We start from the raw sequence: 20,570 nt of genomic DNA, 5'->3' as shown, positions 1-20,570 counted from the left end.
ACTCAAAATGAATTAAATGATAAATCTTCCTTTTCAACAGTTTTGTTATTATTATTATAATAATAACAAAATTTGAAATTTGCTATACGATTTTTTTTTTGATTTCAATTATTGAACTTTCAATATGAAAGTTTCAAACGATAACAAAATTTAACAATAATTTTAACAAATTAAATAAATTCTAATAAATGAAAATTAATATCTGAAAAATCATGAAAATCACTGACAAAAAGAAAATAGAATTAATTTTAATTATCTCTACAATAGGATAATCCTTGATTCTACATATTCACTCTTGATAATTGAATTTTGAGTATAACTCAAAATTTAATAAATAATAAAATTAATAAATTCTGATAAACTATAGCAAAATAATAGTAATAAAATAATAATAATAATCAATAAATGACATCTGAAAAATCATAAAAATTATTGATTAAAAAAAGAAAATAGAATTTTTTTTATTTTCGATTATCTTTATATACATATAATATAACTTCTTAATTATATTCTTCAAAATAAAGATTTAAGCGGAGAAAAGAAAATAAAATTTTATTCTTTTTTATTTTTTGTTTATTTTCACATATAAAATAATTTTCTCTCGATATTTGATAAATTTTAGAAAACGATTGATTTATTCGAAAACGAAGCTTTAAATTCAAAATTTTTATTCTTTCTTTTCTACTCATTATTTCACATAATCATTTAATCGGATGATTAGAGGTCATCCTGTCATTCTATCAACGTATATTTTGAATATATAAATATGATGTCAATTGAAAAAAAAAATCTATGATCTCAATTTTTAGAATATGAAGACAAATATATATTTGCTATAAAAATGTTTTAAAGGAATATATGCATAACATATTTAATTTTGTTAATGTTTTTCCTTTTTTTATCGAGGCTTTCGAATATAAATTCTTTTTGGAATGAAAATTCCGATATTTCGTAGACATTGCAATTCAATTTATTAGAAATCGAAAAATATATATATTTTGTGTATTTATAAATTTTGTATAAATATACAAAATTGTTAGTATAGTTATATTATTATATTATTATAATAATAATGTATCTTTCAATTTATAATGAATCAGATTTGAACAAAATTTACTTCAAATAATAATAAAAAATAATTATTTCAAATAATGTTAATTATTAGCTGATAAATAATATTTATTTTGATTTTATGTATATTAAATAAAGAATAAATTAAAGAATTGATTATTCAAGAAAATATTTTTTTATATCTTTTTTATATTTTTCTTTATATCTTAAAAATTATCTTGAAAATTTATTGTTTATTTCTTAAATAATATTCATAATATAAATATTAAACTAAATGATTTTATTAATAATAATATATAATAGTAATTCTATCATTTTAATAACAAATATTAATAACAAATCTTGATAAATAATAAAGAATTATTAAAAATTAATTATATATACAAACATTTTATTCTTGAATATTTTAAAGTTTATTAGAATATTTATTGCAATAATATTTTTTTGTAATATAAATAATTTAAATAATAATTTTTTGTAATATAAATAATTTATCATTAAAGATAAAGTTATTTGCATTAAAGTTAACAATCTTTATCGTTTTTTGTTGTAAAACAAAATAAAAAAGTGAAATTACCTTTTTTTCTTTAAAATTTTACGATTTTAAACGACTTTATTGTTGTTTAATTTTTTGCAATATTATAAGACATTAAAGAAACTGTTACTTAATACTTTAAAAAATTCTTCAACAAATTTTAATTTTTTTTTTTGTTTAGAATAATTTTAATTTAAAAGAAAACTAAACAATGTGTCAATTTCACTGAAGAGATTGAAACATTTTTTAAAACAAACTCTAGTTTAAAACATTTTTCCTGGGATTCTTTCAAAATCATTTTGTCTTTTTTTTTTAATTTTGGAATCCACGAATTTTTCGTTGCATTGAAAACTAAAATATTATTGTACTTACCGGTCAACAAGAATGGATAGAATAAACCAATCACGTAAGAACCGTTCTCAGAACCTCGACAAATTCTGACATTCGCAGATCTTCTAGAATACGAGTGTTCTACAGCTGGTTGTTCCTTCAATAACCAACTCACATCGAACACGATTTCGATCAGAATTAGCATCGATGCGATCGTTAATTGAGATCGTGGGCTAGTAAAGCTGTGAATACATTATTATACGTTATACAGGGTGTCTAAAAAATAATATCTAAAAACATTTATTAACTTCAGATTCTTGAAGCAATTTCAAGCAACATTTTTTTTTTGCAAAAATTTTCATTACAGTTTTGTTAACAAAAAATACTGGCCAATTACAAAGCCTAGTCGAATTGGTAGTGTTGGCTACGAACCAACTAATCGAACTCGAACAAATTCAAGCAATATATGTCGAAGAAAATATGTTATAATATAATAAATATTTTCTTATCGATAAAAACATTATATCGAATTATATCATAAACAATAAATAAACTATAATATTCAATATATTTTCTTGGACAATTTTGCTTCGAGCAATATATATATTTCCTGCTCGATAAACGGTTTATAGCCAACACTATGGTTTCGATTAGACTATGTGGTCTGTAATTGACCAGTGTTTTTTGTTAACAAAATTGTAACGAAAATTTCTATAAAATATTTAAAATTATCTTCAATTAAGAGATATTCTTATATTTTTAAGATACCCTATATACATTATTATTATCAAGAAATATTATTCAATTAATGACAGAATTCTATTAATTATTATTTTTTATATTCTCATTTTTTTATAATTATTTTTATTATTATATATGCTAATCTATCAATTTTATATTATTTCTCTTATTTTTAACAATATTGTTACGAATAATTAATAATAATATATCTAACGTGAAATTCATTAACTGCTAATTGAGATACTGGAAAAGAAGATCTGGTTTTCGGAATTATTGACATAAGAAGAAAAACTATCATTCATTCAAAGGAATAAAATATAGCTGATTACTTAATAAGATTGTATGCAAAATATTATAAATGATATGTTTAATGTAAGAATATGGAATTAAATGATGAATTCAAATTGAAATAATGTTAAAAAATATTTCAAATAAAACTGAATAATTTCGAAGAAAGAACATTTTGATGTTATTAATTTTTTTTAAATAAATAATTCTTGTTTTTTATATGGAATCATATATTTTTCATGCATTAATTTAAAAAATATTTCAATTTAAATTTCATTAATTAAAATTTGTATAAAGAAAAAAAATAATAAATGAAATATCATTTCTTTCTTATTTTTCATATAACTTTTATAAATTTCAAGATAAAATATTTTTTAAACTAATGATTTTTTGATATAAATAATTTTTTAAAAGAAATAATAAATTAAATCGATTATGTCAAAAATTTATTATTAATTTGGGAGATATTTTAACTTAAATTTTGTAAAAATATTATTACATATAAGACATTGCATAAATTAAGCATAAACTAATATTATTTCGTTTATTTCTTGTCTTCTGTACGATAAATTCTATAAAATTTAAATATTTTTCTAACTTCTTAGTTTTTTAATATAGATAATTTAAAAACTATTTAGAAAAAATAATTAAATATGAATGTATCGATATATAAAAATTATGATTCTATTTAAAAAAACGAAATTCATTTTCATACATTCTATATGATTTCATGTAAAAAAAATTTCTTATATCAAATAATATATCTCTTATCATTTATTTTCTATTTAAAAAATTTTATAATATAATTAACAGATAAATTTCAAATATATCTGATATTTTGATAATATAATAATTTTGATGATAATTTAAATGACATTTTGCTGTTATATTTATAATTTTTATAATTTTAATTTTTTAAAATTTTCAATATTATATAATTTAATATAATTTTTTGATTCGAAAATATATAGAAAATTGGTTATACGAAAGTATAAGTTAAAAAATGTTGAAAGCTAGTTTGACCTTAAAAGATAAACAAAGAAAAAAGAAAAATAAAGAAAAAAAATATCATCTGTTTAAAATCAATCATTTTATTATATGATAATAAATTTTAACAAATAATAATTAATAATTGAAAAAAATTCATAATAAATGATAATGATATAATAATATTACAATCGATACTGAATAATAGATATTAGAATATCATCAAGTATGTTTTAAAGCTAATTATTCAATTGAAAAACACAATATGTATTGTCTTCGAAATATTAACTGCATTCTTTTTCAAGAGTCAAATTATGAAGGTCGAAACTAATATTTCTGTCATGTAATATAAATTCTGTCGAATATAAATATAATTGTTTACAATATATATTATATTTACAATTTTATCGAAATTTAAATGTTTATAATATAAAAATTTTATCTAGAATTATTATACAGAATGTTTTATTTAAATCGATTTATTCTCATATATTTCGAAAATCGATGATAATAAAACAAGGAAAGGATTAAAAAAAAAAAATATCACATTGTATATTTTTCCTTGTCTTTCGTATAATAAATTTTACAATATTGAATATTAAAATACATTTCAAATTAATAATAGATTTTTTGCATTCAAAATTTTTTAATTAAATAATATGTTAAATTTTTGTAAAAAGCTTTGAAAAATATTTTTCAATGTTATTAATGCTATCAACAATTTATTTAAATGAGACATCTTGTATTAATAAATATAAAAAAAAATCATACACATTTAAAAGTGATTCTTATAATTCATTAAAAATTTTAAGCGATCTAATATCTGATTGCAATCTGTAAGTTGAGAAACACTGTCTTGTTATCTTATAATATAAAAAAAACAATATTTGTTTGTTTATTTAAAAATTATTATTATTTCAATTACTTTTTCATTCCCTTTGATCGATAAAATTATCACAAATGTTGGATAATTATATTACTTAATTAAAAATTTAATTATTATTACTTATTTATATTTTTTATTATTATTATTATTTTTTTTCTAATTATGTAACATTTTCCATCAATATCATCTTGCAAAACTTTTTTTTACTTTTTTAATTTCTTTCGTCTTCTTTTCAATAATTTTTCAAGTTATTAAGACTAACTTTTAATATTTTTAATTTTTGGTAAATTTATGTATTGTCTATATTTATGATATACATATATTTTCGAATTATGTAGCATATTAATATATTCGTAATATTAGAACAAATTAAAAAATTATTATATAAAAATATTAATTGAAGTTTATTTATCAAATTATAAATTTGCATCAGATGAAAGTAAGATAAAGAAAGTGAAATTATTCAATCATTCTATCAGTCTATCATCTATCATTTTATCACTGTAATTTGAATTCTATCTATTTCACTTCATCTAACATGATTTAAACTGATTATAAATAATAAATAAATTTCAATCGGATGAAATTTTATTTTTTTAGATTTTCTAGATATTTTTTCAATTATTTTTTAAATTAATAGAATTTGAAAAGTAGATTCTAAAAACAATTTTAAAATTTATAGTTAAAAATTATGAATGTTTTAATAAATAAAAATTTAATTAATCATTTCAATTATGAAGAAAAAAAACGAATATCCGAAATATTTGAAAAATTCATGGAACCATACCAATGGAATATTAATTCTATTCTATTTAAAAAATGATCCATATCTTTTATCAAAAATTGTATTGTCATTAATCGAATAATGTTGATAAATTTCGAAATCAAAATCTCTTTACCGTCGTTTGTGTGGACTTCGTCCAGGATCGTTGAATATCCTATGAATTCTGTTGATCTTAGTCGTGAGTGCAGCGTAACAAACTGTGTAGCAAAATCCAATTCCAAAACGAACTATAGCGCAAGTCTCGACACTAGGCTTAGCGACGACGGCGAACGTCATTGAGAAGCATCCAAACGCGCCGAGCAACAGCAAGAAGGATAATTCTCTGCCAGACGCTTTGATCATCGGAGTCTCGCGGTAGATCCAAAACACCGAACAAACAAACATGGTCAGACCTATACCTGTAACGTAATTTTGAGATTCTCTGAATCCTTGGCTGTTTCAATAATAATAACTTTAATTAAATATCAACATAACCTTAATTCAGTTCTCGACAGAATTATGTATTTGTTGCCATTTTGAGGGAATTGTAGTAAAAGGGAAGATATAATGTTAAATTAATAAACTAAAAATTAGCAATGTTGTGATAAACGATAAAATTACGGCTAATATGCTTTGCGATTTTTCATATTTGGACTTTCCATATTTCTTGTTATGGTTGAATGAAATTAGGTTAGATTAAAACAAAATCATTCATTATTGTACTACTACTTAAGTTTGTGTTTTAATCAAAACATTTTATCTATAAAAGAAGATTGATAAGAAATCAATTATTTAAAAAATAAAGGAAGTTTTCTTCACAATATTTATTTTATATGTATCATACAAATTACTAGAACAAACTTTATGCATGTATTATTTGTCTATAAGAAGATGACCAGAGGAATAATGAAAATATCTTCTAATCATACTATAATCTGTTCATCGAATCGAATCACCAGTTATAAACATAATATTCATATATTGTATTATGCATTAATATAAATGTACTTATATAGGAATTCTCATAGATTATGAGAGCATACTTTAACATTCTTTTAATAGAAAATCATAACATCGTTTTTTTTCAATTATATTTAATATATTCATTTATTTTCTTCATCAAGCAATAAAATTTTATATAACTGTTTCGGTCAATGGTTATGAAAATCGGTTATGAAAATACGTGTAATACAAAATATTTTCTTAATTGCTTAATTAGCTGAATATGCGATACGCTATCACTTTTACTATTAAAAGTGAGTCGATTCTATGAATTTCTGTATGAGAAAAATGTGTCACATTATCACCATTACTATTAGACATATAGCCAAATTTTTGCATCATGCCACATGACGTCATATTATTCTCATTACCACTATTATATTAAACAGAAGTACATCACGTGATCAGTTTCGTTAAAACCAAGCGCCGCATTTTATCTATCTAATGTATCGGCAATAAAGATAATATGACTATCCAGGCTTCCTCTCGAACAGTTGTTTATAAATAGTCAAAGGTTATATATGGTCAACTTTTTCCCTCTGAAAAACCACACGAATCTGGCTTTCGATCTCATATTTTTTCCTCGAAAAGTTGCACGACTCTTATTTAGTCGATTTTATATCACGAACAAACTTACATTACGTACAATCGATAAAACAAAACATAGTAAAATATAATCATGAATAATTAAAGAAATATTATGTAATCTGTTAATATATATAAGACTCGTGTGACTGAAGTCCACGTTCTAGCAACTGGTAACTCGTAACTTTTCTTCCTTCTCCTTGAAGCATGAAAAAAGAGTAGAAAGAAGATTAAGAACTTATGTTACTAATTGTAGATGTATATTTACAATTACGTAAAGTTTACGCAATTAACGTATGTGATTCTTCTTCTTATTTCTACACTCCTGTCATAGTCCTATGAAGAAAGATGGAAAAGGCTAGGAATAGATATTATTGTATGTTTATATTTGCATTCACATAAAGTAAAGCATGATAGAGGAATATGAATGATCTATGGTGAGGAAATTAGCATGCTATAGAAATAAAGTAACGACGGGAAAGAAATTGTCTTGTTTTAAAGATATGATCTTTTACATTTCGAACAAACGAAAAGCTACAATTGATTCGTCAGTTAGATCTGGTGTAAATAAAGAGAAAAGACAGGTTAAATTTCCTGTCTGAAATTACCGCAAACGGCTATTGTTATCGCAACAATCGCCCAGGGATTCGAATATTCGACGAACTCTTCGGGAATAGGATCACATCCAGTTCCATTCTCGGTCGGTATCGTACCCAGTATGCAGTCCTCGCATCTCTGCTCGTCCACTTTATACCGATAGAGGCCGCAACTCTGACATGTCCAACAGCAAGGATCCTCCTTCCTTCGAACCATGATACGATTCGAACCGCATGGATGAGAACATGAAGAAGTGGGGAACTCGGTCGCTTGTTCGCCACGAAATCGCAATTTGTCTCGATCCAGTTGTAATATCGGTTGTTCTCGTTCATTCACTATATAATGAACATAAAAAAATAGATACTATCCCTGGCAATATTTTATTTTAAAAAAATATATCTCAAAACGCGAAATTCATTAAGTATATTATAATTTTTGAAATGTAAAATAATATAGTGTAAATATAAAACACATAAAATAGTACGATATAAAGCAAATACAAAAAAGAATAATTTAAATTTTTATATTGTGAAGTATACAGTGAAAAAGCAAAATGATAATTGGAAGAAAATATGAGAATTAGTTGAAAAATAATGCATACTTGTTTATATCTTGAAAACGAAAAGAGTTATTCAAGAAAATGGAAATAAGAATGAAAGTATAATTCGTTAACTATAGAATTATATTTATTATTAAAATTACATTAAAAATAAATAAAATTATATTTATTTTTTAATATAGTGCCTATTCTATTACTAAAATGAAAATTATAATACAAGTTTGAAAACATACAAAATACAAAAATTGTAATAATTTTTTCATATGCTGATTTTTAAACAATTATTTTTAAACAAAAAACAATTATTTTTCGTGCAAAAAAAACAATCAAAATGGTTGCGACAATATTGAAAAAATTTTATTATTACGATCACATTCGCAATAGTTTAGTGATAGATGAGAGTTCGATAACCTAAGCTTGATAGAATGATTTTTCAATTGATCATCAGCTGGATGTTGGTAACAGGTAATATATTTTCTTACAACAATAAATAGATTGTGTTATAATTGTGCTTATTTATACGAGATTTGAGTCTTTCACAATATCATAGTAAGATTTATTTAATAATCAGTATGCAATGTGTGATTATAAAATTATTTTTTGATTCTATCTGGCGGTATGATTTGCTCACAGAGATGAGCAAAATTTTAATAGTTGAAGTTGAAAATTGTTTTTTGCAAAGCATCGAATAACAGATAATTGTATTTCCAAATGATTGGTTATATGATATTATTATATATCAATTATATATTTGAACATTTTCATTAGTTACATTTTCAACGATGTTCAATTCTATATTTTCATTGTTAAATTAAATCATTGTTAAATTTTCCTTTTTTTTTTCGTGAATGTCCTCAGAAATTCCTTCTATCGTTCAATTGAAAAGATCATGATAGGACATAACAATAGCCAATAAGATCGTGGAAAATTCTTCAAGTAAGTTGGTCACACAAAGATTAGAATTCAGAAGCCGTTGAAGAATTAGTTAAAAATTTCGAATAAAATTATTTTAAGTTATTATTTAAATAACTTTATTTAAAATGTTTGAATAACATTTATTCATGACTATTATAGTTGATTCACTCTTCACATAACTTCGATCGGTTAACACTATAGTTATTTGTAGTTATTCGATGTTTTGAATAATAAATTATTAATATTAACTTTCTTTATTATTAATTTTCTTAACTATTAAAATTTTGTTCTTCTCTGGATATAGTGATAATATTTATCATAAATTTTCCTAAAAATAGATATTAAATTAGCCATAGCTAGAGCTAGATATGTTAACCTTGGATTTGGGATCATGTTACGCTTCAACTAGAAACATATACATATATCTTAAACATATACAATTGCTAGTCTAAACTCTTCTTAAAAACAGCATTATTCTGAGGCCACATCATCCTAGAGCTTCTGGTTAGGAGATCGATAATAACAGAAAAAGGTTTTCTATTATATGCGAGAAATTTTTTATTTCTCGAATAGACAAACCATAAATTTTTTTTCATTGCCCATGAATAATGAATTTACAAAAAAATAAACGAATTATAAATTTATTTTTTAGTTTTCTTTATTTTTAAGTTTTCTTTATTAAATATCTAATATTTTAAAATGTTTCATGTATAATTGCATTTATTATATATTATTAATATTAAATATATGTTCAACTAAAGTTTTGCTTTTTCATTGTTTTCTTTTTGATAAAAAAGTTTAAATTATATTTTTTATAATTGTTTTTTATTAAATTGATTTAACATCTGTGAGTTTGATATTTTATATTTCAAAAATTATAATTATTTTTAAAAATTTTGCATATCGTTGCTTAATCAAAAACTTTTCGCCAGGAATAGTAGATATAGCATTAGAATATTTGTTCTTTAATTTCACTTATAGAATTTGTATTCAAATAAGTCATTTTTATCTTAATTTTCTTGTTCTTTTTTTAAATATAACTTAACTTATGTAAATGATATCTAACATCTCATATATATATGTATATATATATGATGAATTAATTTACTTAACATCAATTATTTTCGATCAGTCTTCATTTAATTATCATATAATTGATTTAAAATATTAATTATCTTTGATATAGAATTTTAGAAATTGTATAAATAAATTAATAATAATTTTCTAACCAATATTTTTATTTTTGTAATAATAATGCATATGATGTGATAATATGACTTCTAATTTCCATTTTGGATTCTTAATAATAAGATGATAAATTAATAATATATTATGATATATTAATGTCACTATATGTTCTTACTAAAAAAAAAAGAAAAAAAACTCTGATGAATTCAATATTTTAATAGATTCAAAGTATAATTCAATATTTTTTCTTTTTAATTGAAAAATTGATTCATTTTTTGAAATTTCAAAGTAATATTAATTACTGAAAATACTAAAAAATATATATATTAAACAATTAATAAATTCAAAATTTGTTATCGAAGATTATGTTCTGGATACAACTTTATATTATATTTTATACTATGCTCCTTAATACAAACTAATTTTTCGTAAAAAACATTCTTTTAGCAATAAAAACAAATATAAAATTTTAATTACCATTAATTATTAAATAAAAATTTTTTTATTTTTAAATTAATTAATTTTAATGCATATGAATATAAAATGTATATTTTTTTTACACAGTTTTATTTTTACATACATTTGAAGAATAAATCAAATAAAATAGATTATTTTTGATATTTAAAATTGAAGTTTTAATTTTATTCTATTAAATTTTTCATTTTCTTGTATTTTTAAATGAAAACATATATATATCCTATTTTATTTTACTAATCTATTTTATTTGATATATATATAAATTCAATATTTTTGAAGAATAATTTAACAAACATTTAAAATCACAATTTTCATTTGAAAAAAAAGCTGGAGATCTTTCAAAAAATGAAAATCGAATACCTCATATTTTTCGAATATTGAGATATTTTTCTCATCAATTAAAAATGCTAAGGATACAAGAAAGAATAGCGACTTTCAAAATTAAAACCATTTATTTTGAAAATAAATTTTTTGACAATAATTAATCAGAATGCATCCTGAAGATTCTGAGAAAAATCCAGAAAGGAAGATTTCAAGCATAAATTCTACAAATTCATTCGAAACAATTATATAAATTCACTTCAAAAAGATATATAAAATATAAATATAATAATAATCATATAAATCAATAAAATAATATAAATCAATAAAAAATCATTCATAAAAAGTGATACAAATTCAAGATACAATTCGGATAGTTTTATAATTGATAGAATTATTAAATTTAAACTTTATACTATCTTTAAATTAAACATGGTTTAATTTCTATACAAGGAGAATATATGAAGTCACGTTATATCCATTACTATTGCTAGATTAGACACGATACAACGCTTGGTGATCACATTATCCCCACTACTATTACTAGATTAGGCAGAGGCACGTCACGTGATACGATGTTTGTTTGGAATAGTGGGGATAATATGACGTCAAATATCCCCACTATTATTACTAGATTAGGCACGTCACGTGACACGATACGACGCTTGCTTGGCGTAGTGGGGATAATGTAACATCACATTATCCCTACTACCATTGCTAGATTACGCACTTAGGTAAGATGATTTTCGTTTGTAGGATTCGTCGCGAGTTTCGTCGCAGTGGGGATAATGTGATGTCACATATTCTCTCTCTGTGGAAATTTGCTAGAAAAAAACTAAGCTATTAAGTATAATAATAGAATCTGACCATTCTGATTGCTGCCAAAAGTTATAATTGCATTGCAACAATAGAATCATAAAATATGTATCATAATATCATGTATAATAAAAAAAAAATTTCTTCCATATTTCTAACAATTAACACGTTTTTTCGAAATCTATGATTTATGATTTTATTGCTTGCAAATTCTTAGTTGGTCGATCACCCATCTTTCCTTTCCTCTATTTTTAGAACCAATCAACTTCTTTCGCTACCCCTCTAACTACAATTTTAACGAATTCTACCAATTCGCAAGAAACATGCCCATCCTCTGATCTCTACGACGAATAAAATCAGAGCAATTTTTTATACATTATATTATAAGTTACATTAGTTAATTTGAGAATTAATGTTATAGAAAGTCAAATTAAATTTATTCTCAAATCAAATTCTATTATATTAATGAACCATTGTGATTTCTTTATACAAATTTTAAAGTTAATAATTTTTAAAATTACTTTTTTTATTCTTCGTTACATTAAAAAAAATTTTTTTTTCCAGTTTTTTGGAATATCACGATATGGTACGAAATTGAAAGGTGAAGAAAGATTTTAACATGATTGGTATGCATCACAATCAAGATTTAACAACATTAGTAATCAGACAAACAACGTTATAAATCTCAAAAATTCCAGTCATAAAAAAAGAATAACACAAAGTATGGGTGAGTACAAACTTTTATACACCACGTCTGATTTTGAAAATGATTGAAATATTGAATGAATGAAAGATTGTTTAATATAAAGATATAAAAAGATATATCATTGTGTTATAATTATCATATTATATTATTATATTCTATTATAATATGTAGTTTCTTTTTTATTTTTGAAAATTTTTATTTTTTTATTTTTGAAATTCATCTTCGTTCTTTATATGTTCTCTATGTTTATCACAGAAAGAAACTATATTGCATAATATATCTCTTTATATCAAATTTTCATAAAGACAAAACATTTTTTTTTTAATTAACTTACAAATTATTCGTGTTTAAATTATATTTAATTAAATACATTTATTTTGTATATTTGATAAAACTCTCGATTTCAATTAGGATAAGATTGGATCATATTCAATCATTGCAGAAGAACCATTCAAATAAAAAATGATTGTTATTTATTGGCATTAGAAGTACGAGAAACAAAATTACAGCAATCTTTTATGCAAATCTCGTTGTATTGTATGTTAAAAATATCGAAGGAAAAATAATTTGAAATTTAATATTAATTATTTTATTTATTCATAATTTAAAAAATTAAAATATAAGCTTTTAAAAAATTAAAAGCTCTGATGACGAGAGTATTATTAACTATACAAATTGAATAAAATAGGGGATCTGATTTGACTCATATTTGCAAATAGCTTATTAAATAAATTCAATTACTAGAATTAGTGATTGAAAGAGAAATGTTGAATTTTTTGAAATTAATATGATTTAAAAAATTAACGAATCTTTATTACATAAAATATTCAATACTATCCAACATTTGAAATTAATCATTTTTCAAAAAACGCAAAAATCCCAAATTGAATGCCATCATAAATGACACAATTTACAATTTAAGATTAGAAAAAAAAAAATTGAAAAATTTATTCATGAAAATGAAGTATTTGAATGTTAAGCCACGGATTCAATCGAAACTATAAAGAATTGATTTTCATTTTTTCGAACATTCAAATGTTCTTTATTGGCATTAAAAACATGGCGAACAAAATTTGTGCACTATATTATAAGAATATTAATTAGAAATTTAATACGATCCTCCTAGCCCGGTCAAAGCATTTACAATAGAATGTTTAATCGTTCAAATTCGTCCAAAATCGTTCTGAATAAAATAGAATTTTGTTACTTGGCAAAATAGTAATCGAATCGTAAAAAGTAAAAATTATATCGCTATTAATATTAAAAGCTGCAAAGTTTTGAAGTGAAGTTAAATGAACATGAAAAAGGATGAAATATGTATGAATTTCTGATTGAGCCAACGCTAAAATATATTCGATTTAAGAATTATTCGATTTAAAGAATTTTCTATTAATTTTCTATTAAACAAATTAAATCATTAAAATCCAAATAATTTGAAAATCAACTATCGAATTTCAATCATTCGAAGAAGTTATGCAAATGTTAACTATATAAAGAAAATTAAGATATAAAAAAATTTTATAATTACAAAAAAAAACTAGAGAATTATAAATAGAATATTTTATTAATCTTCATTTTTTTTTTAACGTATCAACGTAAATGAGAAAAAATGTTATTCTCACTGTAAAAAAATTGATTTCAATCTTTTCTTTGTGATTTTTTATCTTTTTAGCATGAAATATATTATCTTGCATTGTTAACATTGTTAAACATATAACAAAAATATATACTTATGTTCGTTACGAAAATATTCCTCGTATGCCTATTTGATACACAATATTGTAATCTTTTCGTTTTTGCAATCCAAATAATTGTTACATGATAATTACATATTACACATTCAATTAAATTTAAATTAATTAGATATTTATAGCTTTTTATATAAATAATTGATACGAATTTTAGGAAAATTTTTATTTCTTTATTTTTTCGATAAAATATAATTATTATATTTCAATTATTATTGTATTAATTTCATACACGAAGAATGTATTAAATTAATCGTTAAATAAATGAGAATGATTAAATAAACTTGTTAGAAATAGTGATTGTTTATACCAAGGAACACAGTACAATATTGAGTTATCTATAAATTGAATCGTTCTATATGAAATTCCATCGAATTCGAATAAAAATTATTTTTTACAATAAAATTTCTGAACGATTATGAAAATTTGATCAGAAATTTGATTGTAAAAATTTCAAAACTTTTTTAAAAAATTCATAAATGTAATTGTAGTTGACGTAATCGCTTCACTCATGGAAAATAATTCAATGTTATGTTCCAAAAATTTCTGGAGAAGGTTCGTTATCAGTGTAAAAATGAAAAATTCAATTGATAACGTACACCGTTTTTAAAAATCAAATTAAACATATGTAATAATAATAAAAAATAAATGAAAGAGATTATTTATGAATAAAATTAGATACAAAAATTATTCATATATATGTAGAATTTTTTTTTAATAAGAAGATTCATATATCTTCTTTTTAATAAGAAATAAAAATAATGGAAATGTACATTCTTTTATTTTTTTATTATTAGAATGGATATTTGTATAAAATATCAAACTAAAAAAAAATGAATTTTAAATTTATTTTCTTTTTCAAACATCAATATTATATTTTTGAATACTTTAGATTTTTTTTGTATATTAAGTGTATTCATACATATATGTATATAACGTGCACAAATATCCAGTTTTCTCGTTTTCATTTTCTCTTTTTATGCAGCTTGTGATCTTTAATCTTCAATCTCAAATATTAAAAACTTTACTAAAACATCTTTTTATGCTTATTCCATTCGAAAAATTTTAATACATTCTTTTATTAACGCAACTATCTTATAGAAATACAAGCGTTGCAATAAATATATTTTTCCACTATCTGAAAATGATTTAAATGAGAATCTAATTTGCAAAAAATTCTCAGGAACAACTTTTGAGAGGTTTGCTTATTTTGAATACATTTCAAAATAAAATTTTCAAGAATTATTCTCAAGAATATTTTTTACAAATGACGAGAATAAGGATTAAACCGTTCAAGTATTGAATTTCTATTTTGAATAGAATTTTCACTTGAAGAAAAAAAAAAAGTTTCACTCTCAAATGAATTTACAGAAAACTAAAATAATCTGTTGGAGCGGTATTTATAGCATCAATTATCAAAAAATTAGATGCACACGACGTATAAAGAAAGGAAGGTGAAGAAATTCCCTAATCAGAACAATTACTTTCGTTTATTGAAAAAAATGAATACGAGAGAAGGGAAATAGATATGTAGAGAAACGATCATGAAGAAATTCTCCAATTAGAACAATTTTCGTTTATGAATAAATGTACTTGAAGAATAAACACACACGAGAAGAGGAAACTAAATATGGAAATGAAAGTGAACAAATCTTTCAATAAGAGCAATTATTTGCATTTAATCACAAATAAATATAAAAAAAAAGAATTGATTTAGACACAGAAAATTAAAATTCATTAAAAATAAATTCACACACAATTCCAAATTCATTTGGAAAATTGTTTACGATTTAAATCGTAAAGATATAACTATTTTAAACAATAAAATTGTTTTATCAATGAAAATATTCAATTCATTAATGTAATAAAATAACAAATAAAATAATAAATAAAATCAACAAACTAATCAATTTAAAAAATTTTTAATTAAATCTTATTATCTTATTAAATCTTTAATAAAATAATGTGTAAAAGCATTTTTTTATTATCAATTATTCATTTATTGTTTATACATGAATTATTTCATGGCACAAACCATATCCAATTTAATATTATGATATCATTAAAATATCCATAGTGGATGAAAATAATTGGAATTTCAATTTTTTCATAATCAAAGTTACTATAAGAGATATTAATGAATATAGATTAATATTTCATTAAATTTTTGACTCAATTTATTTTTATTTGCTTTTACATTTAATAATAACTTTAATAATTATTGAAAATTATTAATAATATTGATAATTCTAATTCTAATTTAATCATCTTCATTTTCATCCAAAGAATGAAATTCCTTTGTTTTGTTATTCAATAATATCTAAAACATCATATTCAATAATTGAATATTCATTTGATGCATATTCATGAATTATTTTGACAGATTATGAGAATGCATATCATCATTACTTGCATATACTTTATATGAAAATAAATATGACTGATGTCGTGAAAAATAATTCCTTTTATAATTAAAATGATTTCATCTTTTAAATAGCGGTTTCCTACTTGTTTATTTATTATATTGTTTATTTGAATTATATAAAAAGATTTTTCGAATTTATCAGAATCACTTATTTATTGTATTTAATTAATTCCAAAATATTTAAAAAAAATATAGAAAGAAATTTTAAAAGTTTCATATTTTTCTTATTTAGCATAATATTTGATTCATGGATTTCTTTTGATATTTTAATTAATATTTCCAATCCTTTATCTTTTATTTTTTATCTTTTAAATTATATTTTATATACAAAATAAAATAAAAATAATAAAACATAACACACATGCTTTGGAAATAGAAATAACAATACTAATTTGATTTGGTAAAAATGTCAAAAATCATCTTAATTTTAATATAGTAATTGATATTTTTAGCCTAAAAAGATCATTTCTTGAAAATTGCATTATGCTTGATTCTCGCTATTTATCTTCTATTATTGAAATCAAGAATGATGAAAAGCGTTTGACTTACATGTGTAGTTCCCGACCACTGTCCAATGGTACGAACCGTTCACTTTTCGTTGATAATTCAAAATGGAATATCTTGGTGGTCCGTCAACCGCGTCCACGAATCCGAATCCATTCCCGGCTTCGTCTGAAACAAAAAAAAAAAACGAGTTTTATCTTAGCAAGAGAAGATTGAATCCATTTATAAAAATTTTAAATTTATAAAGAATTAAAAAAAATTGAATTACTTTTAACTCAATATTAACCAAAAATTGTCAGATTTTATATTATCATTAAATATAACTTAGTTTTTCTTCGTAAATTTTTACACGAAGAAAATACATAATTAAATTATCTTTTTTGCTATTGCTAGAGGCAGAATATTTACATTCTCACTTTATTCTACTTCTACATTATATATTGCATTGTGATTGACTGAAAACAATGACAATAAACGACAACAATGTATCAACATAAAATGAAATAGAATGAGAAACTTTACAGCATTGACACAGTATATGGAATAGTTCCCTAAACAAAGGAATTCTGTTTGTTTACAATTGACATTTTATTTGGGACACTGTACTAATGCAGAATCGTTCTATTTCGTTTTATTTCGATATATCCATGGATTTTTATTATTATTCTCAATTAGTAATAACAATATATAGCAAAAAAGGTAGAATATATTCAAGCAATATATTAATCAATTCTTATGAGACAGTACAACTCTTGAAAGTGGAGACATTATTCTTACTACTGTTAGATTAGGTAAAGATATGGTCACGTGACATGATGCAATTCTTACTTTTTCTGAAAAAATAATTAGTTAAAATTTTAAATAAAATTAAATATATTTAATAATTTTATTTAAAATTTTTGAATAATATTTATTCGTAGTTATTATAGTTGATTCACTTTTCATATAACTTTAGATGTTTAATATTATAATAATTTGCGATTATTCGATCCTTTGAATAAATTATTGAAATAATTTTATTCTTAATTTATCGTTAAAACTTTGTCCATCTCTGCTCTTGATTTATAGTAGACTGACTCACTATGCCATTTCTCCCCACTTCTGGATTCTCCCACCACACTTTTTAAAGCGTAGAAAAGGAATGAAAGAAAGGTTAGGAATCTATTCTATAGGAAAATGTATATTATTGTACATATACATTTTCAATCATATGAAGTAAAACAAGATAGCGGAATATTGATTAATAATGAAGAAATCGGCATAGTGATGTTAAAAAGATATTGTTTAAATCTGATATAATATTATTTCTACTATTATTATTGTTATGTCTACTAGATTAGGCAGAGATATGTTATGTAATACGATACAATTTTTAGCTTGGCATAGTGGGGATAATATTATATATTTTTTTCTTCTAAGGAAATTGAGCCACGTTTAGTGTTAATGTAAGATCTACATTTAGAAACTTTTCTTTTGTGATTTCGAACTCAGTAGTCCTTGCTTTGGTATTTATATTAGAGATACTTATTTATATAAGCAGATAATTGTAGTTATATAATTAAATTAAGGTAAAAGAAAAGTATGAATAAGATAAAAAAATCAATATCATATATAATAAAGTTTTGTTCAGCAAACTTAAACTTTATTTTAAGATCCTATTTCCAAGAAGAATTGATGAAGATAACGATGGATAATTAAGCAAAAATGTGGATTCTAAAGGGATATTACTATATCTTGTTATCACAAATCATTTACGTTATAATAATAAAATATCTCACGTTGTAATATTAATGATAATGGTAATTATGCAAAAAAGAAGACATGATTTTAGTGACATTCATCATTTTTTAGAATTAATATTTTGAATAATATTTTTTTTCTTATATTTCCTATATATGTACTATAAACATCATTTAGTTTTAGTTTAAAGATTATTTTATATTTTCAATGTTATAATAAATAATTAAATTTCTAAAATCTAATAAGTTTCTATTCAATTTGGGATGTGTTCATGATAAATTTGGGTTGATTTTGAATTAGTTTTAATCTAGAAAAAATGTCATCTTTTTTATCCCAAATTTTTTGATAATATACTTTTTCATCTTAATAAATGATACGTGAGATTATTTTGTTTATAGCATTGCATCGACATCATGATAGTGATTAAATTGATAGTGGTTAAAAAATAATATCTTTTTAATACGTAATAATATTATTGAGTTATTTGAATTATTAATTATTAATTATTGACTTAATAACTCTTTCTTAAATTTTAAAAATTTATAATTTTTTCAAATTTAAGAAACTTTTCACAATTTGTATCGAAATATCAAAAAATGATTATTTTTTTTTATATTAATAATATATAATAAAATCCAGGATTATATAGAATAAACAATTACATCAGTTTGAAATAATTATGGAAATAATATCAAAACGATTACAAAATAAAAAAAAATCTATTTTCTAAAGCTTTGTTTCAATCTTTGAATAAAAAATATACAAATACAATTTATTAATGTATTTTTACCTTTGAAAGACACCTCGGTCAAATATTGAAAGAAGATATCCTCGTCCGGGGGCCGCATCTTGTCACAGAGGCCTCTCCAGTTTTCACCACATACATTCTTTTGCATATCGTGAAGCGCGTAAGCAACTGCGTACACTGCATCTCGAACAAAGTGTAGGAATCTTCGTTGTTTGTAGCCATTGCTCCGTTTGATCTTCAATTTCGGATCTCGACAATTGATAAGTCCTGACTAAAATTTGTCCATATTCAAATAAGATTTTAACACATTTCACGAATCACATAAATTTGAAATTTGATACAATCATTGATCTTATTAATTAAAAAAAAAATACACAAGTTTTTTTCTTGAAGTAGTTAAAAAAAACAGTTTTAGCTTTAATTATAAAATAAACTCGATTATGTTTCAATAAATATAAATATAAAATTTATTAGTTTTCGAGATATTAATGAAAGATTTTTACTATTTATATTGAATTTTATATATAACTATTTTTTAATTAATATAATTTTCTTGTCAAATATTTAATAATTGATCTTGACATTTGTGAATAATTTATATCTTAAATAAAATTTTCAGTTGCTTTCATGGAAAATTA

The 20,570-nt window shown here is 22.1% G+C and overlaps 2 protein-coding genes across 2 annotated transcripts in view; one reads left to right on the top strand and one right to left on the bottom strand.

Annotated features, from left to right (window-relative positions):
* LOC108000225 (metabotropic glutamate receptor 6-like) overlaps positions 1-20,570 on the bottom strand; it is a 71,660-nt gene that overhangs the window by 3,202 nt on the left and 47,888 nt on the right. The window contains exons 7-11 of the mRNA XM_062086269.1: positions 19,975-20,203; positions 17,490-17,612; positions 7,797-8,120; positions 5,738-6,020; positions 1,979-2,178 (exon numbers count right to left, since the gene is read on the bottom strand). Of these exons, the coding sequence (XP_061942253.1) occupies positions 1,979-2,178; positions 5,738-6,020; positions 7,797-8,120; positions 17,490-17,612; positions 19,975-20,203 (1,159 nt within the window). The remainder of the gene's footprint in view (positions 1-1,978; positions 2,179-5,737; positions 6,021-7,796; positions 8,121-17,489; positions 17,613-19,974; positions 20,204-20,570) is intronic.
* LOC108000322 (sodium-coupled monocarboxylate transporter 2) overlaps positions 8,540-20,570 on the top strand; it is an 81,796-nt gene continuing 69,765 nt past the window's right edge. Inside the window, exons 1-2 of the mRNA XM_017060560.3 lie at positions 8,540-8,809; positions 12,626-12,788. The gene's annotated coding sequence lies outside the window, so the exon portion shown is untranslated. The remainder of the gene's footprint in view (positions 8,810-12,625; positions 12,789-20,570) is intronic.

Source organism: Apis cerana, linkage group LG16 (assembly GCF_029169275.1).
Source record: "Apis cerana isolate GH-2021 linkage group LG16, AcerK_1.0, whole genome shotgun sequence".
Taxonomy (NCBI): domain Eukaryota; kingdom Metazoa; phylum Arthropoda; class Insecta; order Hymenoptera; family Apidae; genus Apis; species Apis cerana.
The sequence above is the reverse complement of the archived record's forward strand: the minus strand, read 5'-3'. Positions and strand labels throughout refer to the sequence as shown.